Here is a 17,149-nt window from a genome sequence, read left to right as displayed (position 1 = left end):
CTTTTTTAACTCTTCCCCTTCTAAATTCTGGTAACTTCCCCCAGTTCAGGGGGTTTGGGTGGGGCTAACAATCCTTCCATAGAAAAAAACCTGCTCAAGTTCAATCTGCACAAAGTAAAGACCAATTTAACTTTGGGCTCGGGAACGAAGTAGAGGTTGGAAACAACAATATGATGTTTGGCTGGGAAACCGCTAAAGGACTAGTCAGGCAGATGATTCTGAATTCTCACAGACCAGCAAAAATTTGCACCTGGAATGTTTGGACAATGTTTCAGTCAGGCCAGAAAGAAAACATTTGCTGAGAAATGCTTAAAGCCAGGGTTGATATCCTGGCTACCGAATCAAGGTGGACAAATAATGGAGAGTTTAAACATCATTCTGGCTTGAAATACTTTACTCAGGCCATAAGCAAGGGGTGGCTCTTATGCTGACCAAGCAAGCAGAGCAGGCCATGATCAGTTACCAAACCCATGGTCCAAGAATCATGGAGGTTTACTTCAAATCCTCAGATATAAACATCAATCTGAGAATTATAGTAGCATATGCTCTTACAGAACGAGCAGATACAGAGGTCAATAACGAATTTTATGACCAGCTTGACTCTGTATTTAAGAATGGTTATAAAGAAAAGGACCTGACCATGCTCCTAGGAGATTTCAATGGTGGAACCATCTTTAAACACAAGAAGATTCATACTGCCACCTGGAGATCACCAGATCAAAGAACCTTTAAACAGATAGACCACATCTTTATATCTAGATGTATAAAAGGTTCTCTCCTTGATGTCAGGGTTGAAAGAGGACCATTCAGACTATTATTTTCTATCTTCTAAAGTTCGGCTTAGATTTAAAAAGCAGGACTCAAACCCTAACCCCAGAAAGAAATATAATTTAACAACCCTTCAAAACTCTGAAAAGCTACCAGAGTTTAAGCTCACTCAAAAGAACAGTTTTGAGTTGTTGACTCTTCAAGAGGAAGATGGAGTTTAAGATATTGGGCAAAGTATCAAAAAGTTTATAATGATACTAGCCAAGAATAATAAGGTTTCAAAAAGGCTAACCAAAAGCCGTGGATCACTAAAAGATCCATTGATCTCATGGATCAAAGAAGAGATGTAAGACAAAAGACACTTTCTAGAAACTTTCCAGAAGATAAAGACCTGTATAAGATGCTCAGCAGGGAAATCCAAAGAAGTGTCAGAATTGACAAAAAAGAACACTTGGAAAACCTTGCTATGCGAGCAGAAAATGCTGCTAATCAAAATAGAATGAAAGATGTCTATGAGATTACTAAGAGCATTGCAGGTAAAGTACACAAATCAGGATCACACATCAGGGACAAGGATGGTTCACTCCTTAAAACTGATGAAGATATTCCAAATAGATGGGCAGAGCACTTCACTGAACTGCTAAATCTTCCAGTTCCAGAGGAAGAAACTGAGATTCCACCCTCAGATGCACTTGACATTGACTGTCAAGCGCTAAATCTATTGGAAAACAAAGAGGCCATTAAAAATTTGAAAAATAACAAGGCCACTGGACCTGATAACATACCAGCTGAGGTCATAAAAGCAGACCTAGATACATCAGCTGAGGCATTCCTACCTTTGATCACAAAGATATGGAATGATGAGTTATGCCCAGAGGACTGGAAAAATGGACATATCTCATTATTAGCCAAAAAAGGACACTTGACCCAATGTGGAAACTACAGAGGGATAATGCTTCTTTTAGTACCTAGCCGTATCCTTAGTAAGATTCTTCTTAATAGAATAAAGAAAAAGGTTAATAAAAAGCTAAGACCTAATCAGACTGGTTTTAGACTAAACCGTTCCAATATTGATCAGGTAACCTCTCTAAGAATCATCATAGAGCAATCCAAGGAATGGAACTCTGAGCTCTTTGTAAACTTAATTGACTACAAAAAAGCATTTGATTCTTTAGACAGAAGATCTCTCTGGAAAATCTGCCGACACTATGGCATTCCAGAAAAGATAATCAATATCATTAAAGCTATCTTTCATAAAGGAGGTGGAAATGTAATGTATAAAGGTAAACTATCAACCTTTTTTGAGATTGTAGCAGGCGTAAGACAAGGATGCCTTCTTTCTCCCTTCCTTTTCCTTCTTGCCATTGACTGGATCATGAAGAACTGTGAAAGTAATGATGGCATTTGCTGGGAGCTATTTGGCAATCCAAAATATTTAGGAGTTTTGGACTTTCCTGATGATATCACTTTGTTAACAAGCAATAGAAGTCAAATGCAAAGAAGGACTAACATGATAGCTGAAACTTCCAAGAAAATTGGACTAGAAATAAATGTTCCTAAAACCAAAATACTCAGATTAAATGCAAATTCCCAAGAACCAATTACTATTGGAGACCAAATTCTTGAGGATGTAGATTGTTTTGAGTAACTTGGAAGTAAAATTGATGAAGCTGGAGGCACTTTAACAGATGTTAAAGCTAGAATTAACAAATCTAGGACAGCCTTTGCCAGCCTGAACAAAATTTGGAAATCCAACAACATCTCCATAAAGACCAAGTTAAGATGTTCTCTCTGTTTTGCTGTATGGGGCTGAAACTTGGTTCCTAAACACAGCAGTGGTCTCCAAGCTACAGACATATATCAATAAACGTCTCAGGAGAATCCACTAGATCTTTTGGCCAAATAAGATCACTAATGCTGAGCTTCTAGAGACATTAAACTGACAATAAAACAGAGGAAATGGTGATGGTTGGGGCACACACTAAAGAAAGGGCATGATGATAAATCCAGGCCTTGACTTGGAACCCCCAAATAGGAAAGAGGAAACCAGGTAGACCAAAAACAACCTGGAGGAGGGAACACTTAAAGGGAGTGTAAAGGTAAAAATTTCTCATCATATTATCAAATTTTAACATTTTCTAAGCACCTTTCAATAAACTGATCAACTAAAAACGTCGTATTAACAAAAAATATCAAGGATTTAAGCCTTGATTTTTTGGTATTTTGGGAGGGAAAACTGGAAAAACAGGGAAAATCTGAACTTTTTTCTTTATTAAAATGTTTGTAGGGATATTTAACACATATATTTTAAACTATTTACTTACTGTTAAGCATTTATTTTATGACATAAAATTGGTAATTCATGCTGTAATAACGTAGAAATTAAGTAATAAAGATTTATTTTAAGTTCATATTATTGACAAAAAATACCTTACTGTTTACAAAGGGTTGAATCTCAGAGATTATTTGAAGTGATAATATCCTTTTTTATTGTGTTGGACTATAAACAACCCACTTTGGAGAATTAGTTTACACTTTTATCAGACTGTTTATAAAGAAATATTGCATCTTTATTATTTACAAATTTTGTAATTAAAGGTGGGCGAGAGATGGGCCATCTAAAGTTAATTGGATACTAAAAAAAAACCAGTTTCTAGCTTTGTTATTGTATTTGGTTTTCAATAAAAAAAATTGCTTATTTTATCAATTTCTAAGTAACTATACATTGGTTAAAAGCAAGGATTATGTTAAAAGTTAGCTTAACCGTTAGGAAAAATCAAGAACTATGTGAAAAAGTTTAATTTTAGCTATAATGGGAGAAAAAAAGAATTTAATGCACATTTATATAATACGTAAAATTTCTTCCTTTCCCTGTACCTTATAATAATCGTCGGAAAAAGCCGTTTCTTAACCAAACAAAAGCACATTTTGCTCTATCTGTGAGATATTATGAATGAGATAATGTTAAGATTTGATATTAAGATGAGAAAAATTTACGTTTACAGTCCCTTTAAGTGAACTAAAAGATTAAAAAATTCCATCTTTCAGCATAGATTGGAGAACCATTGTGCATAACCTAAGTTCTGCCGAGAACTAAGAGGCAATGATGATGACTCTTCATGCACTTTTTACACCCCCCCCTCTCCCACAACTGTGAATTATTCCCCATAGATATGGGATAGGGGAGGGGGTCCAGAGGGAGGGTATATTATATTTTTTTAAATTTTTAAATTTTGCATTATTTTCAACTATCAAAATGTTACCCTCCTCCCTTTTTAGGGGGGGAAAGGGGGGGGGGACCTAAGCCCTGCACCATTTTTTTTTGGGGGGGGGGGGGCACACCCCCTCCATAGATTGGTGTTGAAACAGGACATGTGATAACTATTACTGCTTTGTAACCTCCCTTCTACTCCAAATTTTGTAGGAAAGAAAACATTTTTGGTGAAATTTATTACACCTAACATAAATCCTGTGCAAGCCTTTTAAGTCAATTTTTTTTTTAAAGTCGTAGATTTATTTGGATAGAGTGTTCAACAAGCTTTACAATGGTAGGTTTAGCATTTTTGAGGCTCCTACACAACCATAAATATAGGAAATTTAAAACTACACATGTAAAATGTAGCAATTGATGGTTCTTAATATTTATTCCTGAAATTTATGTACAATTTTGGACAAAAAAATATACACCAACTTATAATTTTTATAAAAAATTTTTGGCACAAGGTAGAAAAAATGCAAATATACCAAATTAAATGTATGAAAGTGTATTTTTTGCATTTGTCATCAAAAGAATCACTGAACATAAGAAAAATCCTGAAAAATTTATATCAAAATACCCTAGTGAAAGCCTTTCTGAGAATAGATTTATCAATAAATTTTCTCCCTTTAGTTACAATTTTCCCTGTAGAGCAAAAAGTAAGAAAGCTACAAAAAAATTAAAGCTATGTCTGAAATTGTCATTCAATAGGCTTTCCAATGGTAGGTTTAGCTTTCATGAGTCTTTCATACAGCCAAAGTTATAAAGGTTTGAATCCAAAGCAACAAAATCGCGACAAACAACCTTGATTTTTTAGGGAATTTGGTCTGTTAACTTTAAAATGGAATAAACCCCAAGAAGGAACAGCTATGATTTTAAGAAAATCAGTTCCTGGCCCTCCAATGTGTATATTTGATGGCCATATAGTCCGTTTTTATGGTAGGTTTTGTCAAACTTCTTTTGCCTTGAGGACCACTGTGTGTAATCCTTCAAAAAAAGATCTAAAAAACAAAGAACGCAATTCCTCTATTAATAGTACATCTATTTTTAAAGTAGTTACTTTGAAAATGGGGGGGATGAGAGGAGAAGGGGAGAAATAGGGCAAAGATTATAACACAATAGATAGGAGAAAAGGGACAGGGGAAAGTAAGGGGTGATCGAAAAGGAGTGGGAGAGGAAGGGTGATAAAAAGGGAAGTGGGAGAGGGAGGGGTGATACAATAGGGAAGTGGGAAAAGGAGGGGTGATGAAAAGGGAAGTTGGACAGGAAGGAGTAATAAAAAGGGGAAAGGAGAGATTAAAGGGTGTCATAAAAAAGGAAAGGAGAGAAATGAAATATGAAGACAAAATGGAGATGAAGGAATGAAACAAGCCATAATAGGGAAGGTTTAAAGGCATAAAAATAGAGAAGTAAGGTATTCCTCAATGCAATTTAAACATTCTATGATGGTACCCGAAGTTTATCTCATTTGATGGCTTTAAAACTTTAAGTACTTATATTAAATCTTGATTGGCAGGCTCAAACTAGAAATGCCCATCTACAGAAAGGGCAATTTTATTGATCACCATTGGGAATGTATATTAATTTATCGTCAATTGTTTAATGTTCAAAATGTATTAAAGAAGGACGTGCTAAAGAAGAATGTATCTATCTATCTATTGAACTAAAAGAGTACTCTACTCTCTATCTATAATAAGCAAAGCAAATGGAGGAAATACGAAGATAAAAATGATTAATGAAAAAATATATATATAGCCAGAGAGAGGGGGGGAGGGGACAATGGGCTGATTATTACACTAGTCCCCAAAGTTTTATAATAGTATTTTCTTGTGCGTTGGCTTAAGATCTTTGGGGACTTCAGTGAATTTTAAATTTTGATTGGTATGTTAAATAAGCTGAGTGTTCAAACGTTTTAACCACTGATTTTAATCTACAGGAGGAGTAGTTTAGTGGGTCATTATTTGGGATGTACATCAATTTATCAGCAATTGTCTTATCCCTTTAGATCCCTGATATGAAATAGAGCATTGCATCGCTAAAGTTATTAATAATGGCTAATAATATACTTTTTAGTAGCGAAGCTACACTTGTTATAATAGGGATGGCAGTACGTCCGACAATTAGAAAATATACAATAATATAAGAATACAAACTTACAGGTATAAGACAATGGCCGATAAATTTTTGTACATACCCAATGATGAAGCACAAAATTACCCCTTCTGTAAATTTACTAAAAGACCCCAAACTTTTTAAGTTAAAATAAAACTTTGGGCTCTAGTGTAGTATAATTATACAGCCCAATGTCCTCCCCCTCCCTGAAAAACAGACACTTGAGCTGAGCTGCTAAAAAAACAAGGATGACAACATCCATAAAAGCGAAGCACTGAAACGGTAGGACGAAAGGACATAAACACTTGTATAGTGTCAAAACTGAATAATCAGAATATAAATTTATAAGAGTCAAAGCAAAATTGAGAGTAAATTTGTTGAAAAACTTCTTGATACAGGATAATGTTTATGGACATAGTTACATTTTTAGGACTTCATTATAGATTTGCTTTGCTTATTATATTGTTCTTTGTTGTCTAAAATCAGTATACTAAAAATCAGAACATTCGGATAATTAGATCACATGAAAATTTGTTTAAAATGGACGTAAAGACATTCTGATAATGATTATAGAGTTGCTACGCTTTCTAAATTGTACCCAACTACTACAGGAATCACCATACAAAGTTTGAAATCGATAGGACAATTCTAACATGCCTAAATTTAAAAAAAGCTATCCATCTCAGACGTACGGACGGACGGACCGACCCTAATTATAGAAAAGCTTCGCGTTTAAAAAGATGAAATCTCAAAGAAATTTTCCTAAAACCGTTAGGCAAAATTTCCCCCCCATATCCCTTCCTCAAAAAGGTATTTAAATATATGTACATACTCACACACACATATACACAAACACACACACACACACACACACACACAAGCATACACACACATCAGGAATATGGACAAATATTCAATGATTTTCAGGTACCCAAAGTTTATAAGAATCTTAATTTTGGGTAATTTTCAACAGCTGGTTTCAAACTTGTAGTGCCCAAACTTTTCAGCAAATAATTTCAATCTACAAAAGGGCCGGGTTAATATTGTTTATCATCATTGGGAGCGTACATAAAATACTTATTAAGTTATTTCCAACCCTCTTTCAAAGGTTTATTTAACTGACGTAATTTTCTAATTAAATTTCCAAAAGAAGTAATAGGATATCTGTGTTGTCTTTCTGTACCGAAGGATCTATGGAGAATGAGATATATGTAGCTTCTTATAAACCTGGGAAGGTTTTTAACTATTTTGTGGGAAGGTACCACTACCCTTGGAAGAAATCATACAGAATAAAATAATTAAAATACGAACAATTTTAATTAAAATGACCATGATAAATTGACTCTAGAAAAAAAAAAAAATTTCCTGTTAAAACTAAAATTAAAAATTAGGAATATCTGTACCTGTCCTAAACATACAAACAAAGCCTCCCATAATTAGATCCCCTAAAAAAACATTATAAACAAAGCATAACCTCAAATAACCATTATAGAAAACACCCAAATGAATAAAAAAACAAATTACCTATTGAAAAAGAATCTAAAAAAAAAACTTTTCCTTACAATTTTTTTTGTCATAACATGGATGAAAACATTTATATTTTGAAAATAAGACAAAATATGATAAATTAATGTACAACCTCTAATGTCTCCTTCCTCCTAGAAAAACCCAAAAAAATACTAAAATTAGAATCCTTATTTATAAGTAACAGGATCAATATTTTTATGCTTTGGAATCATGCTAACCGCTGAAAAGTTTTGGTTCTCCTTTACAGTGTAACTTTTTGTATGTCATAGGAAGGTTTATAGCTATTTTGAGGAAGGGTTACATCACCATCCCGTAAGAAATCGCCCCTAGAAAAAATATCCCCCCCAAATTTTTTTTATAACCTTTTCTTTTTAAAACTAAAATTGAAAGTGGGGGAAGGAAATCAACGTACCCCGCCCACCTTCAGTAACCCTAGAGGCCTCTAGGGGCGTAGCTGCTATTGTTTAAATACTAAAGTAACCTTCCCTTGGATTCCAGATATCTATATCTATAGAAGAAACAAACAATGCCCATATAAAATAGTCTAAAAACTATTTAGATTTCCCCAAGGAGAGAGGGGACATTGGGCTGTTTATTACACTAGTCCCCAAAATTTTATATTAACGTTTTTTATTCGTTGGTTTTAAAACTTTGGAGACTTTTGTTGAATGTTGATTGGTTGGTTCATTACGTTGAGTGTCCAAACGTTTCAACCACGGATTGTAATCTACAGAAGGGTCAATATTGTGTATCATCATTGGAGATGTACATCAATTTATCGGCCATTGTCTTCATCCCTTTAGATCCCTGATAGATTTCCCTATCAAGATTTAAGATAAAAATATAACATGTCCATGATGTACATTTATCCAGAGATCTAAAGGGATAAGACAATGGTCGATAAATTGATGTACATCTCCAATAAAATTACCCTTCTGTATATTACAAATAGTGGTTGAAAAGTTTGGACACTTAACTTAATGAACAAACCAATCAAATAATTTAAAAGTCCCCAAAGTTATTAAGCCTAGTAATAAGAAAACGTAACTATTTAAAACTTTGCGGACTAGTGTAATAAATAAGCCATTGTCCCCTCCCTCCCTGACATTTATCAGAGTTTACTATTTATCTAAATTAAGATAATATGTCGTAAATTAAAGTAAAAGAATAGAGGGGGCATGAGCAATGGTAATCTAATCTCAGGGCATGGACCCTGTCCAGATTTTGTATTGTGCGTTTAAAATCAGCCTATAGCGTCGGAATTATAAACACAATCGAGTCCCTACAAAAGAATAAAAAGCAATTTGGTAACAGACTAAAAAGGTTTCTGACACTTGGGCCAGATTGTTGTCTAGATTATAAATATACAACTTTACTTTTTGAAATAAATATATTAATGTACAAAATATAATATAACACAAATAATTCTATATTAACTCCTTACAGGAATATGGTAACCATACAATATTTGGATCATGGAAATAAAACAAAGTAGCGGGTTTTGTCGTATTTTCACAGAAGCGTACTTCTTTTTTTTAATCGTTTACATGTACCTAACCTAAACGACCATAATAATCAAAAGCTACTGTAAAATTACGATGAAACCCGCTACTTCGTTTTCTTTCCATGATCCCACTATTTTCTTGGACCTAGTAAAAGTGTCTGACTCTGATTATGACGTAAAAAAAATTAGCCAATGAGAGGCTAGTATACACAGTAATTGACCAATAGTAAAATTTATAGTGGCCTCTCATTGGCTAATTTTTTTTACGTCATAATCAGAGTCAGACACTTTTACTAGGTTCTTTTCTTGATATCATTCTCTTGTAATATACCCACTACCTTTTAGTTACAGAACTAAAAAAGTTTTAAGCCAATACTACGCCACAAGAATATCCAAATGTCACATCCTATTATATATCGTTTTTTGAGATGACCCTCTCGATATAAAAACACAAACTAAGAATCTTAAATAAGTGTACCTGACTATTTGACTTTGAGGATTTACTTTTGACTTGTTTCTGATCCCGCCGGGGGGTGTGGCACTCCTCCCCGCTACCACCCCGTAGGGAGCGGCACGCGTCCCCGCCACCACCCCGCCTCGGCGCATCAGCCATGCCTCTGCGTCTCAACATATGTGTCAAACTATGTGCAATTTTTTTTTATCTGAAATTCACATTTTTGTCTTTGAACATTTGAATAAATATGGCGGTTTTTTTAAAAATATTACTAAAACATTTCATAGGTATTTATATTAGCAAAATAGAAAACAAAGTAGAGGGCTCTGTCGTATTTTCACATTAGCTTTTGATAAGTTTTTTAGGTAAATGTTAATGATTGCCCCGCAGAGGCTAAAATAGGAGAAAAGCAATTAGGAAAATACGACGAAATCCGCTACTTCGTTTTCTTTCCATGAATTTAAAATTGGCTAAGATGAGTTACATTACATTTTACATAAAAACAATTTAATTTTTTTTGGTGGTTTTAAATTAAGTAAGGATTTTTCATACAAATTGGCATTTTTTTCATAAACATTAAGTACAACTTTAAAATTAAGTAAAAATTAAACTTATAGGTGCATAATGAATATCATGCGTATTAAAGAATATAAATTAAAAAGAATATTTGTTTAGTATCGGTGTTACTCTATTAGTTTGTCATAGTTGGCACGTCATCACTTGCTGACGTTAGAAAAATAATTTCTATTCAAAGATTAAAATGAATAAATTGCTATACACCCCAAATTATGAAACAAAAAATTACTCCTTCTGTAGATTACATTCAGTGGTGGAAACGTTTGGACACTAAACTTAATGAACCAACCAATCAAAAAGTCCCCAAAGTTGCAAGAGCTAATGAATAAAAACAAGTTGTTATAAAACATTAGGGACTAGTATAATAAATAGCCCAATTTTCTTCTTGGATTGCTGCGCAACCTATGCACTTAACTGTCCGTTGCGTTGTTGTTACTAATGATAGTTTAATGATCTTTTAATGGTTATAAAAATGCATAAAAATCAGGGAGGGAGTGGACACTGGGCTGTTAATTACACTAGTCCCCAAATGTTATTATAACCTTTTCTTATTCGTTGGCTAAACAACTGTGGGGATTTATATTGAATTTTGATTGGTTGGTTCATTAAGTGTTGAAATGTTTCAACCACTAATTATAATCTAGAGAAGGGGTAATTTTGTGTATCATCATTGGGGATGAACATAAAATTTTCGGCCCTTGTCTTATCCCTTTAAATTCCTGAGAAAAAGTCATATCATGATCAAAGTTCAAATGCAAGAATAAAAGTTAAATAAATTATTGTCTTTGAAAAGGCTTAAAATACTTAATTGCTGTATAATTAATCAGGGATCTAAAGGGATAAGACAAAGGCCTTTAAATTGATGTACATCCCCAATGATTATAAACAAATTTACCCCTTTTGTACATTAAAATTAGTGGTTGAAACGTTTGAGCACTCAACTTTATGAGCCAACCAATCAAAAATCACTTTAGTCCCCAAAGTTGGTAAGCCAACAAATAAGAAAACGTTATTGTTAAAATTTGGGGACTGGTGTAATAAACAGCCCATTGTCCCCTTTCTATCTGATAATTAATTATCATTTTAAAAGAACATATATAAAAAGATGTGAATTAAATTATCAATTACTTATATAAACACAGCTAAATAAATAAAATAATTGAGTGTTTTACATACCTTACGATAAAAAATACATAAATATTTTATTTAAATATAAAAAAAAACCGATTTTGTCCACAATTAGCGAAGCCTTACTTAACATTTGAATTATAGAAATAATCAATATTTAAAGCTGATTTTAAAACAAAAAGGCTAGTAAGCTATTGATTTTGTAGCCTAATCAAAGTAATACAATAGCTGTCCGTCTGTCTGTCTGAAGATTAAGATCTTACCAACTACTAATTCAATTGGATAAAAATATTTAAGCGGGCTTGGAGCGAAGACACTAGATGCTAGAGGCAAAGCCATAGTTTTTCATAAAGTAACACATATATGTACTTGAATCTTAACTAGCGGCAACGCCCCTAGGGGACTCTAGGGGCACTTTAAAAGGGGGTAGTTTAATTCAATAACCCATTGTTTTAATTTTACATTTAAAACAAAAAAGTAAAATAAATTGAGATGCTACCCTGTAAAGAAGAATCATATCGGTTCAGCAGTTAGCGAGATCCTTCGGTAAAGACAGACATACAAAGATCATGTTAAAAGTTTGTGTTGGCGCTAAGCTTAAGAATTGAGACCGACTTATTAACTGTTTGACTTGTAGAGTATGTCCGCTATACGAGAATACATACTTAACTTTTTTTTGGAGGATTTTTTCACAGTTTTGATAAAATAAGCGTAATCGTTACAGTTCAGGTTTTAGACAATTAAATCAAGTGGAAAATTCGTTTTATACATTGTAATACTGTTTAATATATTTTTTATCATAAAAACTCAAAGTGAGGCACATTTAAGTGGTTAACTTGAATTACTTTTTTAGTTTTATCTTAATATTTAGTATAAGAAAATTGAATATAATACGATTTAATACATAATTTTTAAAAATGGCTGAGAAACGATTGTAATTCTGCGGGTATTAATCGGTTACGAAGCCATACTGGTTTTAATATTATTCAAACCAAATAAAAAAGTTTTTTCTTCCATTTTTCAGTGTTAGTTTTCTTTGGCTATGAGCCACCAAAAGTAAGTCTTCCAACGTGATCTGCTTTCCTGAAAAGACAAGAACGGTTAGGTATAATGGTAGCGAAAAATTTATGAATAAATACTCGATAACCACTTTGAGGAAAAGCACTAAAAAGCTTTAAAAAAAGATAAACACGTGATATTTCATACGAGTTTTAAAGTAGAATTTCATTAATATTAAAAAAAGAAAGGGATTAATAAACAGGGAGGGAGGGGTCAATGGGCTGTTTATTACACTAGTCCCCAAAGTTTTCTAATAACGTGTCTTATTTTTGGGCTTAACACGTTTGGGATCTCTGATTTTACAGACATGCCGACAAATGAAAGTGTGCGAATAGTTGCACTGCCGAATATTAACATAATAAATATAGTCAGTTCTTAATTAAAGTATAAATTGGATTTTTAATGACGTTTTTTGTTTGATTAAAATTTTATTAGTTTTATTCTATATTCATGACTTAATGTTTAATATATTATCTTTATCCTTTTAAACAGCAAATTCATTTTCAGTATGGCTTAGAATCCGATTATTATCCGCTGGATTATAACCGGTTCTCAGGCATACTGAAAATCATGAATATCATCTTATTAGAGACAATTTTCAACGAATATAAAAATAAAAATCATAAAATTAATACTAGTTTTTAAGTCCGGGCCTTTGAAGCCTAGGGCGGGGCTAACAAAACTGGTTTTAATCTTGTAATTTTACATTCAAAATACGCGGTTAGCATCTGACATAACAGCAGTAGGTACTGTTATTAGTCTCTATGGTTATAACACCGTTTTGACTGAGATTCGAACCGGAGAGAGAGGAAACCATTTACAAAGTCCTTAAATTTTTATAATAACGTTTTCATATTCGTTGGCTTAACAACTTGGGGACTTTCTATCAAATTTTGATTGATTGGTTTATTATGTTGAGTGTCTAAACATTTCTACCTCTATCAATTTATCGGCCATTGTCTTATCCCTTTAGATTCCTGTTTAAAGGTCTAACCTGTTGCTGGTCTTGATGAATCCAAGGTGCTGCAGCTCCGACACAGATCTGGTAAACCTAGCCTGGCCAACCTAAACATAAAAACATAATGTCTTACTTATATGGCCTGTATGAAAACAATGTGTGAATACACATTACTGCATACTTCCTACATTTTAGGAAACTGCTAATGTGAAGAAAAATTTAAATATATATCAACCATATCAATAAAATATTACAGTATATACATAAATGTTAAATTAATTTATTATTGTTTTTTTTATGTACGTACACCCAAGAATAATAAATCTAATCTAATTAGTTTTAATAGAAATAGAATGAAAACAAGGATGACCACATCCATAAGACAATCACGAAACCTTTAAAAATATTTTTTTTTATGTCTTTTAAAGCATAACAGACGCATATGTCTTAGGAATCTTCACTAAAATTGCCAACTGCACTGTCTACCATCACTGGCAGCCCGTGAAATCACATTTCCCCCATAGCGTTACAGACTGTCTGACAGACGAACGGATGGACATAAAACGATAATGTAAAGAATAATATTTTTCAGGGTGAGAGGGAACATTGGGCTGTTTATTACACTAGACCCCAAAGTTTAATAATAACGTTTTCTTATTTGTTATCTTGACAACTTTGGGGCCTTTTATTGAATTTTGATTGGTGTATTAAAGAAGTGTCTAAACGTTTCAACGAATATTTGTAATCTAGCGAAAGGGTAATTTTGTGTATCCTCATAGGAGATGTACTTATGAACTGTCTTATTTCTTTAGATCCCTAACTAACAAGAGCAAATATTTTGTTTAAAAAAAAAACTTACTTCTAATAGGAAAAATGTTGTTTTGAAATTAAAGAAGTCTTACTAATGTATCCTTTATGGTGTGCACCCACTTACGCATCCCAAAAAAGATCACATTCGCAAAAAAAAGTAAAAAAAAGTGAAATCGTTTTATTAAGAGAGTCGAACAAAATACAACATTTTTATATAGAAGAGCACTAGAAAGATAAGCATTAACATTATTTGATGTTTTCATTGGAGAACATTAAAATCACATTAAAAGCCATTTAAAAATCATTAAAAAAATAATCTTCATGAGAATCAATCTTTGTGCTGTTTTAACAAAATGCGGTTTTGGAGATTTGATGATGTGATTCATGTGCGTACGTGAAAATACTATGTATCCAGTTTTGACTAACAAGAATAATCATGGAGTACCACAAGGGTCTATACTAGGCGCTATGATTTGAATTCTATTACTGGGTATATAAAGCAGGGTGTCTTTATCCTGGCCCATATGAAAATGTGCGGAAGTGAATATAATATGCTAAGTATCCAGTTTTGAATAACAAGACTAATCTCTTTTTAATTTCCTAATCTAGAGAAAGTTGAAACCATAAACTAAATAAAATATCATAATATATTAGGATTATCATAATAAAATAATATTTTACTAAATAATATTAAAACTAAAAAGAAAAATGCAAACAAGTTTCTATACCTAAAGATTCAATATTGTTTATAATTTCAAAAAAATATTCTGCTTATTAAGTTCTGACAAGTGTTCATTTTAGTTACTTCTACCGTTAGATAGGATTAACCTAATACCATGCACAACAGTTCTAGACTACTAAACCAAGGTCGTGCAATCAAAGAGTTGGTTGTCTATTGGGTGTTTCCTAGCTTAACACCTGGGGGATTGAGCGTGTTACACCACAATTCAAACGCAGAGTATGTTCAAGGCGTGTAGAGAATTTGTACCCAAAGCGACACTGAGCCCTAAAAGGTTATCATAATCTCTGTATCCCTGAAGATTTTTAAAATGCATACCTTAGTTATCTCTTGTTCTCCCTGGGTAACAATACTGTTCCAACAGCTCAACCAGATAGATAGATAAGACAGATAGATAGATAAAAATTCATTACCTTGGTTATCTCCTGTTCTGCCTGGGTAACAATACTGTTCCAACAGCTAAGCCAGTCATAGATAGATAAATAATCAGATAGATAGATAGATAAAAATGTATACCGTAGTTATCTTCTGTCCCCCTGGGTAACAATACTGTTGCAACAGCTGTGCCAGATTGATAGATAGACAGATAGACATATAGATAAATAGATAAACAGATAGACAGACAGATAGACAGACAGACAGACAGACAGATAGATAGACAGACAGATAGATAGATAGACAGACAGATAGATAGATGGATAAAAATGCATTACCTTGGTTATTTCTTGTTCTCCCTGGGTAACAATACTGTTCCAACAGCTGAGCCAGATAGATAGATAGACAGACAGACAGATAGATAAACAGACAGATAGATAGACAGACAGACAGATAAATAGATAAAAAGGCATTACCTTAGTTATCTCTTGTTCTCCTTGGGTAACAATACTGTTCCAATAGCTGAGCCAGAAAGATAGATAGACAGATAGATTAAAATGTATACCTTAGTTATATCTTGTTCTCCCTGAGTAACAATACTGTTCCAACAGCTCAGTCAGATAGATAGATAAACAGATAGACAGACAGACAGATAGATAGATAGATAGATAAAAATGAATTACCTTGGTTATCTCCTGTTCTCCCTGGGTAACAATACTGTTCCAACAGCTCAGCCAGATAGATAGATAGATAGATAGATAGATATATAGACAGACATACAGACAGACATACATACAGACAGACATACAGACAGACATACAGACAGACATACAGACAGACATACAGACAGACATACAGACAGACATACAGACAGACATACAGACAGACAGACAGAATAGATAGATAGATAGATAAACAGATAGATAGATAGATAAAAATGCATGGTTATCTCCTGTTTTCCCTGGGTAACAATACTGTTCTAACAGCTGAGCCAGATAGATAGATAGATAAACAGATAGACAGATAGATAGATACCTTGGTTATCTCTTGTTTTCCCTGGGTAACAATATTGTTCCAACAGATAAACCAGATCGACAGACAGACAGACATACAGACAGATAAACAGATAGGTAAATAGACAGATAAAAACATACCTTGGTTATCTCCTGTTCTCCCTGGGTTCCAACAGCTGAGCCAGATAGATAGAAAGATAGATAGATAAATAGATAGATAGATAAAAATGCATTACCTTGGTTATCTCCTGTTCTCCCTGGGTAACAATACTGTTCCAACAGCTCAGCCAGTCATAGATGTTGATCAACCTAAAATAATGTAAAAAAATATAAAATAGCTAAAAATCTGCTAAAAAGCAGTCCGACCGCCATGGATGTTTTATAGTTAATTAAGCTCCTAAATGATGGGAATGTTGACAAAAAGTTTCACCCGTGTATATTGAATAGAAGCTAAGAAATTGCGTTTCAAACATGCGAACAAATTATAGAGTAGCTTCGCTACTAAAAACATTTAAAACACAAGATAATCCATAATCACCTACAGAGTAGATGCTGTACTAAAAAAATACGTCCGAGAGGCATAGGTCAACTCTGCAGCGATCTAAAGGGATGAGACAAAAGCCCCAAAGATGGTATACAAAATTACCCTTCAGTAGTTTTAAATTGGGGGGTTGAATCCTCTAACACTTAACTTAATGAACCAACCAATCAAATTCAAAAAAGTCCCCAAAGTTGTTAAGCAAACCGTTGTCCCCTCTCTCTCTGCATTCTTACAGACTTACAGAGTAGCTGCTCTACTTACATAAAATAAGTCCGAGAGGCATAGGTCAACTGCCTTGGTATTGACCTTGGAGTAAAAATAAATAAAAT

The 17,149-nt window shown here is 33.4% G+C and overlaps 1 protein-coding gene across 7 annotated transcripts in view; it reads right to left on the bottom strand.

The window, feature by feature from the left end:
* gw (trinucleotide repeat containing adaptor protein gawky) overlaps positions 1 to 9,803 on the bottom strand; it is a 59,983-nt gene extending 50,180 nt beyond the window's left edge. For all 7 annotated transcript variants that reach the window (XM_080175214.1, XM_080175211.1, XM_080175213.1 and 4 more), the window contains exon 1: positions 9,646 to 9,803. In XM_080175214.1, the coding sequence (XP_080031340.1) occupies positions 9,646 to 9,798 (153 nt within the window). In that variant the 5' untranslated portion in view covers positions 9,799 to 9,803. The remainder of the gene's footprint in view (positions 1 to 9,645) is intronic.
* Positions 9,804 to 17,149: the final 7,346 nt, after the last annotated feature.

Source organism: Acartia tonsa, chromosome 10 (genome assembly GCF_053477335.1).
Source record: "Acartia tonsa isolate MP-2025a chromosome 10, ASM5347733v1, whole genome shotgun sequence".
Lineage (NCBI taxonomy): Eukaryota > Metazoa > Arthropoda > Copepoda > Calanoida > Acartiidae > Acartia > Acartia tonsa.
The sequence above is the reverse complement of the archived record's forward strand: the minus strand, read 5'-3'. Positions and strand labels throughout refer to the sequence as shown.